We start from the raw sequence: 17,479 nt of genomic DNA, 5'->3' as shown, positions 1-17,479 counted from the left end.
ACATAAATCATGTTTACCTTGCCTGGTGTATCTTATCTTACTCTTTTACTTTTAGTCTGTCAATATAATTATATTTAATGTGGGCTTCTTGTAAACAGCATATAGGTGGATTTGTTTAAAAAAAATGAAATGGATTAACAGTTCTTTCAGTATTTAAAAAACACTGAAATATTGTTCCAGTCTCTTCTGGCCTACCTGACTTCTGATGAGAAATCTACAATCATACAAATAATTTTTTCAGTATATGTCATGTGTTGATTTCTTTCTGTCTCCTTTTAAGATTTTTTTCTTTATATTTGCTTTTCATCAGTTTGATTATGATGCATCTGGGAGGTTTTATTTTTTTTTAAATTTATCCTTTTTAGAGTTCACTGACCTTTGGAATCCGTAAATTTATCTCTTTCACCAAATTTAGAAAGTTCTCAATCATTATTTTTTAATTTTTTTTCTTCACCAATCTCTTTCTCCTCTCCTTCTGGGACTTCAATGACATAAATGTTAGACGTTTTGGTATTGCTCCACATGTCCCTAAAGCTCTGTTCATTCTTTCACTCTTCTTTTTTTCGTGTGTTGTTTGGATTGGGTAATTTATATTGATCTATCTATAAGTTCATTGATTCTTTCCTTTTTCATCTCCACTTTGCTATTGATGCTGTGAAGTTTATTTTAATTTGTCATTGCATTTTTTAGTTCTAAAGTTTTTGTTTTTAGAAATAGTTTTGATTGCTTTGCTGAAAACATATTTTTTCATAAATTTCAAGAGTGTTTTTTCTTACTTCATGGAGCATGGTTATAATAGTTATTTCAAGGTAACTATTATATCTGGGTTATCCTGGGGTTGGCATCTGTTGATTGTATTTCCCTTGACAGTTAGTGAGGTTTTATTAGCTCTTCGTATGTCAAATAACTTTGGATTGTATCTTGGACATTTAAATATTATACATGAGGCTCTGTGTCCTACTAAAACCTCCCGAAAAAATTTTTTAAAGCAGGCAATCAACCTGGTTATGTTTAGATTGAAAGTCATCACCCATATTCTATGGACTATGGTTCTAATTTCGGTTTAATTTTGAAAGTCTTTGCAGTGCTATTTGGGTTCACCTTGTACATACACTACCCAGGGGCCAATCTGGACCTGAGTGAGAGTCTACACCATATTTTAGTCCTCAAAGCTTTTGAAACACTGCTTCCAGCCATGTTTATGCATGTGGATTCTAGGGATGAGCCCAGAATTTCATACACATATTTAGGGTATCCCTTTCTTTGGCTTTCTCTTCACTGTGATTTCCCCTACACTCTCCAGTTTCTAGTTTTCACTTCTCCTGGTATTTTAGCTAAAAATCCAACATTTTAGCCTCCCCATTGTGTTACACATCTCACAAGTGGATTTTCATGTTGGGCAAAGCATCAATAGAACAAAGAGAAGAAAAAATAAAAGGCATTATTTTGCACTATTTGGACTACAGAGGTCCATATTACCAGTTCCTCTCATCAGAGAGAAGGATTTTTTTTAAAAAGATGACTTGGGCTTGCCTCAGGACAGGGCCAGAGGAGAAAAAATATAAATTAAGGGGATTCATCTTTCTCCCTCCACATTTTTTCCCACAAGGTCACCCCTTTCTGTTACTCTGGACAGAGACAGAGTGAAGATTTCTCTTGGAATGTTTTCTGTCCATACCCATTTTTCGGTTCTGGAAACTGGTCTGTCCTGGAGTATGAGTCAGGAGATGGGGGTGGGGGCAAATGCAGAAAACTCACTGCCATATTAGCAGTTCTTAGAGTTTTTATTTCCCTCTTCAATTTGTCTGCTATAATTTATTTTCCAGAGTCCTCATATATTTGCACTACAGTTATGTCCAGGCTTTTTAGTTATAATCAGTGAGAGAAATAAGGTGGAGTGTGCTTACTTCCTTAGTTAGAACCAGAAGCTGGAAGAGTTGCTTTTATTTTAGTGAACGTGAAAAGAGGAAATGTTAACCCTCATGGCTTGAAAATGAGGGAATAGGCACAATAGTAAGACAAGGACCTGATCCCTAACACCCGGGCAGGAGTTAGAAAAAAAGGACTATTAATTTGACTAGAGATTCTTTTAGGGTCCATGAGTAGATGCAGGGTGCTGTAAATGGTTAACACTGTTCAGCAAAGCATTAGAGCCTGTATAGCAAAGCTCATAGAAATATCTGTCTTTCTAACTCACCACTCCCCATTATCTTTCAGTATCTGAAAAATAACTTAATTTTTTAAAAATATTTTTATTTTGTCAATATACAATGTAGTTAGTTATTGTGTCCCATCACCAAAACCTCCCTCCCTCCTCCCTCTCCCCCCTCCCACCCAGATGTGTCCCCTCCATTTTCTTGTTGTAAGAGCTTCAAAAAAAAAAAAATAAGTTGAGGTTGTTAAATCTTCTTCTCCCCCCCTGTTTTTTTTTTTTTGTTGTTGTTGCTGTTTGTTTGTTTTTGTGTGAGTGTGTGTGAGAGTGTGTTGCCGGAGACCGACAAAGCCGGGCTGGAAGAGACCCCGGACCAGCCGGCGGTAACCTCTTGTGGGGCTGAGCGGGATCCAACAACCTCAGAATATTCATTCTTCTCATCAGCACGTGGATCATTCTCCAGGATAGATCACATATTAGGACACAAATCAAGTCTCACCAAATTCAAAAAAATTGGAATTATCCCGTGTATTTTCTCAGACCATAATGGATTAAAACTAGAAATCAATAATAAACAAAATTCTGGAAAGTATACAAACACATGGAAATTAAACAGCATTCTACTTAATGATACATGGGTCCAAGAAGAAATCAAGCAGGAAATAAAAAAATTTATTGAAACTAATGAAAATAATGATACATCATACCAAAACTTGTGGGATACAGCAAAGGCAGTACTTAGGGGGAAATTTATTGCATTAAATGCCTACCTCAGAAAAATGGAAAGTTGGCAAGTGAACAATCTAATAATGCGCCTTAAAGAACTAGAAAAACAAGAACAATCCAAACCTAACGTTAGCAGAAGGAAAGAAATCATCAAGATCAGAGCAGAACTTAATGAAATTGAAACCCAAAAAACAATACAAAAGATCAACGAATCAAAAAGTTGGTTTTTTGAAAAGATAAATAAAATCGACAAACCACTAGTATGGCTAACAAAAAAAAGAAGAGAGAAGATTCAAATAACAAAAATTAGAAATGAAAAGGGTGATATTACAACCGACCCAAATGAAATACAAGAAATCATCCGAGACTACTATAAACAGCTATATGCCAACAAGTTCGAAAATCTGGAGGAAATGGATAAATTTCTGGACTCACACAAGCTTCCAAAATTAAACCAAGAAGATATAGAAAACTTGAATAGGCCAATAACAGTAAAGGAGATTGAAGCTGTTATCAGAAAGCTCCCAACAAAGAAAAGCCCAGGACCAGATGGATTCACAGCAGAATTTTACCAAACATTCAAAGAGGAAATGACACCGATTCTTTACAAACTATTCCAAAAGATTGAAGCAGAAGCAAAGCTTCCAAACACATTCTACGAAGCAAACATCATCCTGATACCAAAACCAGGTAAAGATATAACCAAGAAAGAAAACTACAGGCCGATATCCTTGATGAATATAGACGCAAAAATCCTCAATAAAATACTAGCAAACAGAATACAACAACACATATGAAAAATAACTTAATACATTAAGAATTCACTGCAGTGGATATTAGAGTATGAACAAAATGTTTTGGAATTGAGATGATGCATTTGATTTAATATAAAGTGGAAAAAATAGAATAGACAAGATGGTAGTAATTCTGTTTTATATATTCTGTGATTGCAACTGGATAAATAATAGGCAAGAAATGAACAGAGTTGTATAAAAACTAAAATGATAGTGTTAGGGAGAAGGAAGCATGTAAGATTATGGGTGTCTTACTGATTTATTTTTCGAAAATTCCTTTAATGTGGCCTTACTAGCTTTTCAAATGTAATAACATGTAAGTAATTCCTGGCCTATTGCCTGATAATAATATTGTTCCCCATTCTATTTTTGTCACTTATTTGGAAGGCTTTCCTGATTCTCGCCTTTCACTCCAACTCTTCCTGCTGCGTGTTTCTATATCACTGTGTTCCACTCAACCCCCAGTACTGATCAAAGTTTACTGTCAATGCTTTGATTTTCCATCTTCTCTGGTCGACATGAGCTGTGCAGGCATGGGAAGTGTATGTTCTTGCTTACTGATACGTCTTTAGTACCTAGCTAGTGCTTGATCCATGGTAGGTACCTAATAAACATTTATTCACTAAATACTCAAATCTCCAAATGAAAGAGAACACTCAAAAGCTAAGATTTTTATTTTATACTTTATTTGGCTCTTTTGGTCTCAGGCACTTTTGATATTCACATATTACTTTCTCTCTATATTGACAAACACTGAATAAATTGCCGAGCCAAACCAAAGCTGGAGGACAGTGCAATGAGTTAGCAGTCAGCCAAAGGAGAGGCCCGGTTATAAAAGAAAATTCAGCAAGAAAGGAAAATCAGAACTCACGTTTTGGCTAAAGCTGCCTTTGCTTGACAATGATTAGAGAAGTCTTAAGGGATTGTGGCTGAAAAGGTTCCAGTGGCATTGCTAGGACCAGAGCCTTTCCTCTCTGGCCCTACTCCTTATTCTATGACATACTAAATTCAAACACACTGGTGCTAATTTAAGTGCACTTTATTAACTTATGGGCACTTTGAGTTTGTTTCATTCTCGAAGCAATATAGGGAATCGCCCAAACCACAAGCCATGCATTACAATGGAAGGCTGCAAATTGCTCCAACCAAAAACAGCCTTAGCATGTAAGGATTGGAAGAGCCCTTAAACATATCTACCCCAAATGTCTTCCTTCAAAATTGACACTTAGATTTCCTTAACAACAGTCAAGATGAGTAATCACCCAGCCTTTGCTTGAGCACTTTGAGTGATGGTGAACTCACCGTCATTCAAGGCAGCTCAGTATATTTTCAGATAAATCCCTTCTAGACTTGGGAAGCATGAGGTACATGTGCCAACATGCTCACTCCTGCATCTGGGGCAGACATTACCAATCAGTCATGAAGTTCTTTCCCACCAAGCCTAGGTTAGCCTCAGGATTATTCTCAACATTGTTTTGCAATTTAACAGAGTTCATTTTGCAGTCCCTGCCCCAATTATGGGAAAGTTATTTCTTGTATCTGCCTCTCAAAGTCTTCCACACACTGATATTCTTTATGTTTTCTGGGAGCACACAGGAGTCTAATAGTCCAAGGCAAAGATAGCTTCAGATCTGGAAATCTTGAGCCCCATGGGACATGCCTGGGAAAGGCAGAATCTGCAAGATGGAGGGATGGTATTAGGCTCTCCTAAGCCCGTGGTCCACAAGGCAGAGACAAAGTTTGGTAACAGCATTTATTAGGAGGTATGAAGAGTCTTTCTCATGTATTCTGAAAGTCTACATCCAGCTCCTACACTAACGGTTATTGCAGAATCCAGGATCCAGGCTGAGGGCAGGTCAGGGCTACTTATGGTCAAGCTTGGACTAGAACCTCAGTCTGTGATTTAAGTCCATTTGGTCTTCTGTGAGACCAAATTGTTTTTCTTTGAGAAATCATTCAAACACAATTTCCCCAATTTCATTTTGAAGTCATTGGTTAAGTCATGAAGAAGGCAGGCCATTGGTCTATATAGAAAAATGTTGGGTCTACTGAATCACAGCGTGATTTTTTTCCAGTTTCCAGTAGAGTCTGGGATATTCAGCTGTGAATAAAGTCAAAATGGTTGTGATATTAGGTAAGCACAGGTTTATTTTTAAACACCTAGTCATGTAAGATTTGCATGGCTTCAATCAGTTTAAGCCTTCCAAAAATGCGGAAGTCTTTGGTTTCCTGAAATGGAAGGTCATCCATCTAGACAATCCTGTTTTTGTCATAACCGTCCAATGTGGAGGAGGAATCTGGCTCAGGCTTTCCTTTAGTCTTGTCATCAGTCACAGCTGAGTCATTTTTCCCTTTCAGTGGGTATGCGTGGTCCCTTTTGGTAAATGCCTGGCTGATTTCTGCATAGGTTCTGTTTTTGGTCTCAGGCAGGATAAAATAGAAGTACATAGCACCTGTGATACAGATTGCGGCAAAGACCAGGAAACAGTAGGTGTCCAGACTTTTCTGTGGAAAGGCAGAGACAGAAAAAAAAAAAAAAATCAAATAGGCAGTCAGTTAACTAGCTGTAAGACCATTCTGAACAGATTTTTTTTTTATATAGCTCCTCATTCATGTATAAATTTTCCCGTGTGTGATGCTGGCTTTATGTGAGGCATTTTCACATGAAGCATGAATAAATCAGCTTCAAACCCTGTTAAAGATGAGGAAATGGCAGTCATTGTTTTTTGTGCACTAGGCATTTAAAAATTAATCATTATGAAAGCAAAATGTAATACTTGCTGAATATTATCTTGTGTATATTTACCATTAACCACATTCTCTCCCACCATTCACTACTCACGTGACACCAATGTGAAGTTGTAAGGAAAGAGAAATTCCCCAGTTCAAAAGAGAAATATGGAGCACAGACTAGGCCAAGATAGCAACATGTTTTTCTAATATGCAAAAGACCTAACTCACTAATAAATACTGTGATACAGCCTTGTACAAATAAGAGAGATTAGATGAAAGAGAAATGTTGAATGCAATCACTTGGTTTTATGTATTCTGATTCATAACATCTAATGCCTGGACTAGAATATCTCTGCCAACTGCACTAGACCTTGTGATATTAGCTTCTCAGTGACTCAGTCGTCTCTGTAGCTCCAGTGCCTTGCACAGTGCCCGACTTGTAGGAGGTACTCAATACATTCTTGCTGAACTAAAGACGTTCTGAGTTCCACCTGTCACAGCTGTGACTCTTTCATGCAACAAACAACTATTCATAGAAAGATAAGGTGACGCTGTCTTTGAATGATACTTCACAAGAAGCAATATCTGGGTTTTAGTCAATTCTATTCTATTTTTTGATTTGATACACATTTATTTTTGGAGTATAGCGGGGTGCTTAAGAGCTTGATCACTGGACCACACCCCAGATCCACCATTTACTAAATCTGAGACTCTTTGTACCTCAGTTTACATAGTTGTAAAGTGAGGATGGTAATGGTACTTATAGGGTGAGATAGTCCCTTTAAAGTATGTAGAGCAGTGTCTGCATGCAGGGATGATCCATACCTGGGGTGCTTCATCTGGGGGTGTGTGCCCTCTACTCATCCACAAAGATCCCATGAGCAGTGTGGAGGATGATAGGGGCTCTGCAGATAATGAAGTGGGATTCAAATCTGACTCCATTACTTGCTTGTTGTTCCATTACTTAAGATGCGCCATTTAAGACAGAACTTCAGTCCACTGAGGGTCAGTGTCCTCCCTTGCACCATGGTGATATCTGCCCACATACTGTTTTGAAGATGAGATGAGATATGTCCGACTTTTCATTCAACATCCCCACTTGCATGCTGAATGGGCGTCTGACTTACCGAGTCCAAAGTGGAGCCTCTAAACCTGCTCCTGTGCCAGTCTTCCCCATCTCGGTTGACATCACCTCCATCCTTCTGGTTGCTTAGGCCAACCAGAGCACTTAGACGCAGGCTGGGCTCCTCCTCCTCTCTCCCACCCATATGTGGTCAATCAGGAAGTCATACTAGCTCCACACTGGAATCTGTTCTGAATCTGAGCACTTGTCACCTCTTCTGCTACTACCATTTTGGTGCAAGCCACCATCAAGTCTTGCTTGGATTGTTGCAGTAGCTTCTCAACTGATTTCCCTGCTTCATACCTGGGCCCCTTAAGACGATGCTCAAGAGAGAAGCCAGAGTGATCTGTTATGCAAAGGACAGAACTTGTCTCTGCTTTGCTCAAAGCCCATAGGACTTTCTAGGTCACTCTGAATAAAGCCAAAGTCCTTGCCACGGCCTCTGGGGCTGCCCTTACTTCTCTGACCTCACTCCCCTTCTCACTTTCTCTTCTCCAGCCACACTGCCGTCGTCATTTTCCTCCAATTTCATGTCTCGGGATCTTTGCACCTGCTGTTCCCTCTTCCTGGAATGACTTCTTTTAGACACCTGCACATCCTGCTTTCTCACTCCCCTTCATTTTGGCTTAAGGGTCCTTTTCTCAGAGAGGTCTTTCTGACCCCCATTTCTAAAGGGCTCCTCCCAGCTCTCTCCATTGCTCTTCAAAGCACTCACCACTGCTCAGTAAATAGTGTATAACTACCTGCTGATTAACTCTGTCCCCCACCAGGAGGTAAGCTACCTGAGGGCAGGACTTGTCAAGCTTCTTGTATCTCCAGAATCTGGAGAGAATCTGATACATAGTAGATGCTCAATAAATGTTTACTGTATGTGTGAGTAGTCTGAGGCTCAGAGACCCCCTGCCCTACCCCAGGCCACACACAGAACCATGTGAACCTCTCTGCCACCTACAGAGCTGCCATCGGTTTGGCTTCCCTCCCCGAAAGACCTGATGGGTGTCACTAGGATTATTCTCACAGTTTCACAGAATTCAGTCCAGAACCCAGGGCTGTTGCAGACATTCTGGGAAAGGACATTTGCCCCGCTCCCTCAGGAGTCTGGGGGGTGAAGTTATGCTAGGGTGAGAGGCTGCACCTCCTGGACTCAAGCTCTGCCTCTAGATAAAAAGTCCTTCTGGGTTTCTGCTATGGCTTGATTATAATCCCTCAAATAAAAGCATTCGAACTAATGTGACGGTATTAAGAGGTGGGGCCTTTAGCAGTCATGAGGGCAGAGTCCTCGTGAATGGGATTAGTGACTTTATGAAAGGTTATCTTCTGCCATGTGAGGACGCTGCAAGAGGCGCCCTCTTGGAAGCAGAGAACAGCTCTCGCCAGACACTGAATGTGCCGGCACCTTGATCTTCCACTTCCCAGCCTCCAGCACTGTGAGAAAGTACATTTCTGTTCCTTATAACTTATCCAGTCTATGGGATTTTGTTACAGCAGCATGAAAACACTGAGACAGTCCCTTCTCCCCACAATTATGGGGGCACGGAGCCTTCGACAGACGCATATTTGGCACCTCCCCTGCTTTGCACACAAAATGAGTAGCCACAGTTCTAACTCCTGGCTCTGCAAACACCTGCTCCTTAATAAGGGGTATTGGTAGGAGGGCGTTGTGGGCTTCAAGAGGGGGAAGAAGTAAGAAACAGCACAATGGGCACCTGCACTGCCCAGTTACGGGGCTGGATCTTTTGAGCCTGTGCCACCTGTGAGAAGCAGGTGGATTTGGTCCCTCCTTACAGAGCAGGAAATCAAGCTGAAGAGAGGTCCTTCTTGCCCTGGGTCACACCACTAGGAAGTGGCAGGACTGGGAGTGAAACTCAGACTCAGCTCTTCCCGTGAGCCGCAGCCTCCTCGGGCTGGGGTGAAGAGGGTCGAGGCTCGTGACGAGAGCCACAGCTGTTTGTCGACCACCTACAGTGCTGGGCACCACTGGCTGAGGAATGTCACAGCCACCCCATGGCGTTGTGCTCTTCTACAGGCGAGGAAACCGAGGGGTGAGGTCATCAGCCCAATTATTTTAGTCTGTGAGGCAAAGTTACGATTCGAATCTGGCAGTCTGACTCCAGAGTTTGTGTTTGTCACACAGTGCTCAATGCTTAGAAAATAAGGACACGTGAGAAGGGGAGACGCAGTCACAGGGTGAATGGGAAAAGAAGCCCTCAGGCTACTCTCAGCCCAGAGGTTCAAAGAGAGAAAAGTCAGGGCCACGGCTGGAGGGGTGCTGACGGGATAATATCGATGCAGGAGAAAAATGGGCTTTGGGGCTGTCCTCAAGCCCTCCTGGCCTGGAGCTGGAATTCACCCATTCCTGGAACTGAAGGACATTTACTGGTATTTGCTAGAAATAATTTCAAGCCAGAGATCATGCCACAACCTAGTGTCACTGCGAGTACGTGATCAAATTTAATCTTGAAAATGAAATGCACGTTTAAGCACCTCCTGTGTGCCAGCAGTGTCACAAGCATTGTGTCATTTGGTCCTCACTGCCCACACTGCAATACAGCTATTTTCATTTCCATTTTACAAAAGATGAAATTGAGGATGATAGAGACTCTGAAGCATGTCCAAAGCCACGGAGGATGCATGGGAGAGTCGGACTGACACGAAGCTGGCCTGACTGGCAGCCCTGCTCTGCCCGTTGTTGACCCTGACTCCCTCACTGGTGTGTGTGTGCTGGGGCAGGGGCCACGGCAGGTTCCTGGGTTCCTGCAGTGTCCCCCACCACACCTGTAAAGCAGGTCTCCATAACCTCCTCTTACGGGTGAGACACTGGAGGTGAGAAAGGTGTGGAACTTCCTGAGGTCACCAAATGGTTAAGGGCTGCACCTGGACTTGAACCCAGGTGGGCCTGATCTGGAGGCCACTGCCTGCTCTGTGCCTGCCTCCCTTGTGAAATTTCGTCAGTGAAGTAGGTGGCAGAAACCACCTGGGGCCGAGGATGTATGTGTCACACTTTTTCTGTCTTCTCTTTTACTTCAAAATGACTCAGCAACACACTTTGTGCCCAGCCTCAACCACACCTAAGTCATTGTTGGGGTAGGAGCGTCTGTCCAGAGCCCCCGGCAAAGTGATTTTAGACAGCACGTCTTTCATGGGAAGGACCTTGCCTAGGAATCAGCAGAGCTGGATTCTAGATCTGACTGCACCAAATGTTCGGCCAATCCCATGACCCTGAGAAGTGTCCACTCATGTCTGGGCCTTAATTTCACCATGAATTAAACAGGCATAATCATATTTAAGGTTTTCTGTTAAAAAACACTTTTACATTCATAATGCTTAGCTCCTAGATTGGCTTCTCAAAAATTGAGAATGTCTTTTCATCAAAGGCACCATACAGAGAGTACTAGAGCCACGAACGGGGAGCGGGTATTGCAATATATAGTTAACAAAGAATTAGCACCCAAAATTAAAAAAACACATACAGGGCCAGCCTGGTGGCACACTCGGGAGAGTGCAGCGCTTGGGAGCGCAGTGGCGCTCCCGCCGAAGGTTCGGATCCCATATAGAGACCGGTCCTCTCACTGGTTGAGCGCAGTGCGGGCGCGACACCGAGGGTTGCGATCCCATTGCTGGTCACAAAAAAAGACAAAAAGACAAAAAACCACCACCACCACCACCACCAACAACAACAAAACACATATAACACAAACTCCTATGAGTCAACGAGAAAAAGACGGCCTAGTAGAAAAAAGAGCAGAATGTACGAACAAGCATTACATAGAAGAGGAAATACAAATGGCAAATAAGCTAATGGAAAGGTGCTCATTGCTCTTAGTAAGTCAAGGTCATACAACTTAAAACTGTAATGATGTATCATTTCACTTCTATAAGACTGGCAAAAATGTAAACAATCTGACAACGACAAAACCAAGTGTTGAGGAGTCATATGACTTTTCACACTTGCTGGGGAGGCTGTAAATAGCTACGACTACTTGTAAAGTAACTTGGCATTCCCAAGTAGAGGTGATGTGTCCTGTGACCCAGCAATTACATTGCTGAGTGTATATATTCCAGAGCTGGGCTATTTAAACTTAAATCAATTGAAATTAAAAATCCATTTCCTCATTTGCAGTAGCCACAACTTGGGGCTCACTAGTGACACAGGGCTAAGTGGCTTCCGTACTGCAGAGCACAGAGAGCCAATGGCACAGACTGCCTTGCCCATTGCTCAAGGATGTACACACTAACACTGTTAGTGTCCCAGGAAGCAGGGACAACTCAGATGCTCACCCAAGTGGGGATGCATAAATCAGCTGGGATACATTCCTACAAAGGAGTATTGCAGAGCAATGAAAAACAATGAACTGTAGCTACATGTGTCAACATGATGACTCTCAACAGCCTGTGTTGAGTAAAAACACAGGGCACAGAAAAATATCTTCAGGATGATGCTCTTTATGTAAATATAAAAATCAGGAAAAACAAAACACTGGGTTTTGAAGAGATGCATTGATATGAGGATCATATCAGTGACCAAGCATCTTTATGAAAGATGTTTCTTCATAAAGAAAACCAAGAGATGCTTGGTCACTGTCTCCTCCTAGACTGTAACCTCCATGAGTGTAGCAGGGGCCACATCTGGTTTTGCTTGTCATTGTGGCCTGGTGTCCAGCACAGTGTAGACAATTGTAGGTGCTCAGTGGATATTAATGGGAAAAACAGATCAACCTGTCTTTAAGATTCCCTCTTGCTGTGAACTGAATTGTCCACCCCCCTGCAAATTTGTATGTTGAAGCCCGAACCCCAGTGTGACTATATTTGGAGATAGGGTTTTTAGAAGGTAATTAAGGTTAAAGGAAGTCATAAGGGTAAGGTCCGAATCCCATAGAATTGTTGGCCTTATAAGAAGAGGAAGAGAGATTTCTCTCTCTCTCTCTCCAGAGGCATGCACCAATGAAAGTTCATGTGAGCACACAGAAAGAAGGCGGCCATCTGCAAGCCAGGAAGCGAGTCCTCACCAGAAACCAACACTGCTGGCACCTTAATCATGGACTTCCAACCTCCAGGACTGTGAGAAAATAAATTTCTGTTGTTTAAGCCACCCAGTCTGTGGTATTTTGTTATGGTAGTCTTAGCAGACTAATACATCTGTTGCCCTGACATTCCATCATTTTCTGGCTATGAGTAACTACAAATCCTGGGCCTCTGCTTTGAAATAAACGACATGCAACTGAAACACGTACAAATTCAAATATATTAATTGCTAATGGGAATGGATAGGTCAAGGAGAAAGGATATTTTAAATGATTAGTCTTTGCAACAGACATGTAGATTAGATCACTCTTTCCTGCTGTGGACAAGAGCATGCCTTTGGCCTGTAGCTGGGAGCACTCCTGCTATCATTAATACTAATGTTAGTTCTGAGTCATATTTGTTGAGGACTCTGTGCCAGATACTGTGCTAAGTTCTCTGTGCTCAGAGCTGTTAAGCAGCTTGCTCAAGGCTTCCCATTTGGTTAGCGTTAGACTGCAACCTGAATCCAGAGTCTGTGTTCTAAACCACTATGCAAACCAGCTCCTGTTTTGGAGATGTGGCACACCAGTTATTTATAAATACCTCCAGGACAAGCTTCTTAGGCTAAGCTAGCCAACCATGGGTGGTAAACTTTCAGAGTCTTCTCACGTCTAAAAATGCTTTCTCCCCTTTCTCATATGTGAAGGCCAGTTTGGCTAAGTACAGATTTCTAATTTCGAAATATTTTCTTCTCAAGACCTTGAAGACAGTGCTTCTTACCCTCCAGGTGGAGTCTTGCCTAGAAGTGTGATGTCATCTGATTGTCATTTCTTTTCAGGTTACCTAATTCTTCTCTGTGAAACTTGTAGGGTTTTCTTTTTAACTCCAGTGTTACTGAAGTCCACATCATTGTGTCTAGAATGGTGTCCTTTGCAGTCAATCTGCTCAGCGTGAGGTGGGCCCATTCACACTGAGGACTCATCTTTCTGTAGGCTGGAATTTCTTCAGGTCTTCAGAATTTCTCTTCCATTATTTCTCTGGCCATTCCAGGTGAATTGCCCTAACCAGTCCCATGGCCTGGCCAGTCACCATGGGACCACTTCCACCTTTCTCAGCAGCTCTGTCCTGTTGTGTTGTATGTTGGGACAGATTCCCTCTATCAGTTTACCCCATCTGCTCTCTCTCTTTCAGAGATGCCCTTACAATTTTGGGTACACCCATGGGACTCCTTCCTGTTTTTTTTAGCAGGTTTTACATCTTTTCTTTATTTTGAGTGTGTCTAGAATTTGGGGTGGATGGTGTCTCAGTCTGCTTGGGCTGCTGTAACAAAATACCACAGACTGGGTGGCTTAAATAACAGACATTTATTTTCTCCCAATTCTGGAGGCTGGAAGTCCAAGATCAAGGTGTTGGCCAATTCAGTTCCCTGGTGAGGGCTCTCTTCCTGGCCTGCAGTTGGTGACTTCTCACCGTGTGCTCACATGGGGGGGGGGAGGGAGAGAGATAGAGAGAGAGAGAGAGAGAGAATGAGAACATGAGAGTGCTCCAGTCTTTCTTCCTCTCCTTATAAAGACAATAGTCCCATTGTGGGGATCCCATTCTCAAGATCTCAAGATCTCATCTAAACTTAATGACTTTCCAATGGCCTTCCTCCAAATACTATCACAACGGGGGTTAGGGCTTCAACATACGAATTTTGGGTGGACAGAAACATTCAGTCTGTAACAGTGGGGAGGCAGGCTGGTGTGCCCGGCCCCATTTCAATAGACACTTCTGAGCTGAGTATTGAAGGATGAGGTTACAGAGGCTGTAGCTGTTTTCGGTCTCTGGCTGAGAAAAGAAGGGACCAAGGTGAGATCGGCAACATTTGACATGCCATGGACCGCATGCCTCTTTGAGAATCTGATAAAAAGATCTCCTCCATTAAAAGAAAGAAGTCCATACACATGATATTCTCAACACTGTTGCTGGTGTGGGGTCATTGAAACCCACCCATGGGCCATCTGGGATCCACAGGCCCCAGGTTGTAGAGCCTGCCTTAGACTGTAGGTTCTACGATGATGGGGTCTATGTCACCTGCTCCGCATTGTGTCCCTAGCCCAAGACAGTGCCTGGATCATTGGAAGCATGTTCTTAATAAAAGTATGTTAAATGAATGGACAAATGAATGAAATCAGAGGACTTTCATAGAGATGCACGAGGGTACAGAAAAGCGATCCATGTTAGAATTTCACAAGGTGATGAAAATGTAATTTCCTGTTTAGTTTCCACTCCCACCCACGAAGCTGGAACACTGGCTCACTGGTGATTCACACCAAACTCTTGGATGAGCCAGTGCTTGGATCGCCACTTAATAATTGATGGGAAGGCAGGTGCCTGACACCCTCCTGGTTTGTAACTTCAATCCTGCAAAGAGCTTTAAAAGGCGAAGCCATGCTACTTTATGAGCAGAGTAGATCTGAAACATTAGGATGTTTATGGGGGAAGTTGGAGGGGAGCAGGGATCTTGATGGTGACTTATGTCTCTGGTGTGTAGCAAGATTCCTGAGTCACTGTCATATGTAAACTTGAGTTCTTACTGGAACTACCCAGGATACATAGCTGGATGGCTGACTAGTGGCATTTCAACTCAATGGGCCCCACTGGAGACCATGTCTAGCCGCCCTGCCCACGTCTCCCACTCACAGCTTCCCTGTGCCTGACAAGGCTGCTCCTCTTCTTCCTGGTCACCCCACACGGACACCTGGGGGTCGCCTGAAACCACTCTCTCTCTCTCTCTCTCTCTCTCTGTCTGTCTTTGCTACTAAGTCCTGATAAGTCATGATGATTTTACCCTGAAATATCTGTTTAAAAAATTCTTTTAAAATATACTTTTTTTTTAGTAGAATAACATACACAGATCTTAGGTGTATAGTTCAATGAGTTTGGACAAAAGTACACAGCTGTGTAACCAGCACATCTACCAAGATACAGAACATTTCCCCACTCCAGAAAGTTCCCGCGCCATTTCCCAGTCAGCTGCCCCCTCCCCCATACACACAGGGCAGCCACTGTCCTGGTTCTGTCACCCTGGTTTTAGATATCTTTTGAACTTGTCCACTTTGAGTGAACAGCTGCCCTGAATCTAGGGAGCCAAAGGGGTCTTTTAAAAGCACAAAACGAATCACGTTTTACTATCATGCAGCGGCTTCCCAGAGTCCTTCAGGGAAAAACCCCCAATCCCTGTCTTGCCCTCAAGCCTTGGAGCATTTGGCCCGGCCTCCCTGCTGTCCCTCTGGGAGTTACCTGCAGTCCTCTAGGTCTCGTGGACGCTGCTCCACCTGCGCGGGGCCTGTGCCAGCGCCCTGCCTTCTGTCTGCCTCTGTCTGCCTCCGACCCCAGACGCCAGCCGCCTCCTCAGTCTCAGCTTTGAGGATCCCTGCACTCACCAGCCCAGTTAGTGCCCCCCACCCCCGCCCCATCTTACCCACTCCCATGAAACACAAACTCCTCCTGCCCCGATGAGGTTCATGTCTGTTCTGCTCTAAAATGTAAGGTCAGGATTATGACCGTACTGTTCTCTCCTCCACCTCCAGGGCCCAGCACAATGCTGGTGCTGGCAGGACTGAGTGAAAGTGTTTTCATCCTCCCTTCAGACCCAAGGAGTGCTCTCTGAGCTGTCCAGAGAAGTGAGGGAGCAGTTTCGTTTGCTTTTAGATCCCGTGAACCTAGACGAGCATAAGCTTCTCCCCTCCCTTGGCAGGGGCATTTGGGATAGGACCCAATGTTTTTCAAGTTAAATGGAATCATTTTCTCTCTTCCACATTGTATTGAACTCAAACAGAATTCTATAACTCCAGTGGAATCAAGCAGGCTTACATTTGCACGCAATTTTCTCCAAACCAGGAAATACTGGTGCTAACATTGGAGACCAAGTCATCTGCAGGTTTTGTAATGAACGGCCCAAGCGACACTCATGTTAACCACAGCAAAGGCCCAGAGAAAGGGCAGCCTGAAGCCAAGGACAGAGAAACAGAGAATGAGATCAAACTCACCAGGGGTCAAGGCTGCCCCAACTGTAAGGCCCCATAGAAGACCACAAAGGGGGCACTCCCTAAAACATGGTGCTTTTCTCTTCCGGGTCCTAACAATCTCCCCAGTGCCAAGGTGCAGCCTATCAGAAATCATTACCCGCCCCCGGCCAATCAACTACCGCCCCGTGTACTAACCACCCTCTCCCGGAACCTGGCTCTATATAAATGTATGCTTCTCCCCCAAATAAAGCGGAACTTCTCCGGTGAACTGTCAGCTCTTCCTGAAGAGCGCCACCGTGTCTGGGACGCGGCCCAAGCTCATGCAGATGAAAACCATCGCGTTAATCCCACCTTCCCAACCGGCCCACACGCAGTTCCTGAGCAGGATCCACATTGGGATTATAATACAATCCAGGGTATTCAGGCACAAGACCAATTTGTCTCCTGCCTAACAGCAGGTCTTAAAAAAGCTGCTCGCAAAGATGTTAATTTCCAAAAGGTCCAAGAAATTCTCCAAAAAAAGGAGGAAACTCCATCCGAGTTCCTCAATTGACTAACTCAGGCGCGAATTATCTCCCTTCTCGGCCCTCCTTCACTCTCTCGGTGGTTCCCGCTGCTGACGCTTTGCCCTCGTCTGTTTTCTCCGGCGCTGACTCTCCGCACCCACCACCAGCTCACCTAAACGTAAGTCTCTCTCCGGGGGCGCCATCTTAGGATGGGCTACCATAATCGTCTTGTATCCCTCTGACGCCCGGCCCTAAGACAGAGAATACACCCCACCAGGGCCTTCAGGGCACTGGGCAGACCCCTAGGTATTCTCTCGTCACATTAGGCAATCCACATTCCCCTCCTTTCCCAGCCCAATTAGAGGCGACCTCTTCAGGGTGAAGCTCCTATTCTCTCGCTTTTTCCTTCAATCTGGTATTTCTGTTTCTCC

The 17,479-nt window shown here is 43.5% G+C and overlaps 1 protein-coding gene across 1 annotated transcript in view; it reads right to left on the bottom strand.

The window, feature by feature from the left end:
- Window positions 1-4,336: 4,336 nt before the first annotated feature.
- SLC2A9 (solute carrier family 2 (facilitated glucose transporter), member 9) overlaps window positions 4,337-17,479 on the bottom strand; it is a 201,002-nt gene continuing 187,859 nt past the window's right edge. Inside the window, exon 14 of the mRNA XM_008571485.1 lies at window positions 4,337-6,177. Within this exon, the coding sequence (XP_008569707.1) occupies window positions 5,923-6,177 (255 nt within the window). The 3' untranslated portion in view covers window positions 4,337-5,922. The remainder of the gene's footprint in view (window positions 6,178-17,479) is intronic.

The sequence above is a fragment of the Galeopterus variegatus genome, unplaced genomic scaffold (assembly GCF_000696425.1).
Source record: "Galeopterus variegatus unplaced genomic scaffold, G_variegatus-3.0.2 Scaffold689, whole genome shotgun sequence".
NCBI lineage: Eukaryota > Metazoa > Chordata > Mammalia > Dermoptera > Cynocephalidae > Galeopterus > Galeopterus variegatus.
The sequence above is the reverse complement of the archived record's forward strand: the minus strand, read 5'-3'. Positions and strand labels throughout refer to the sequence as shown.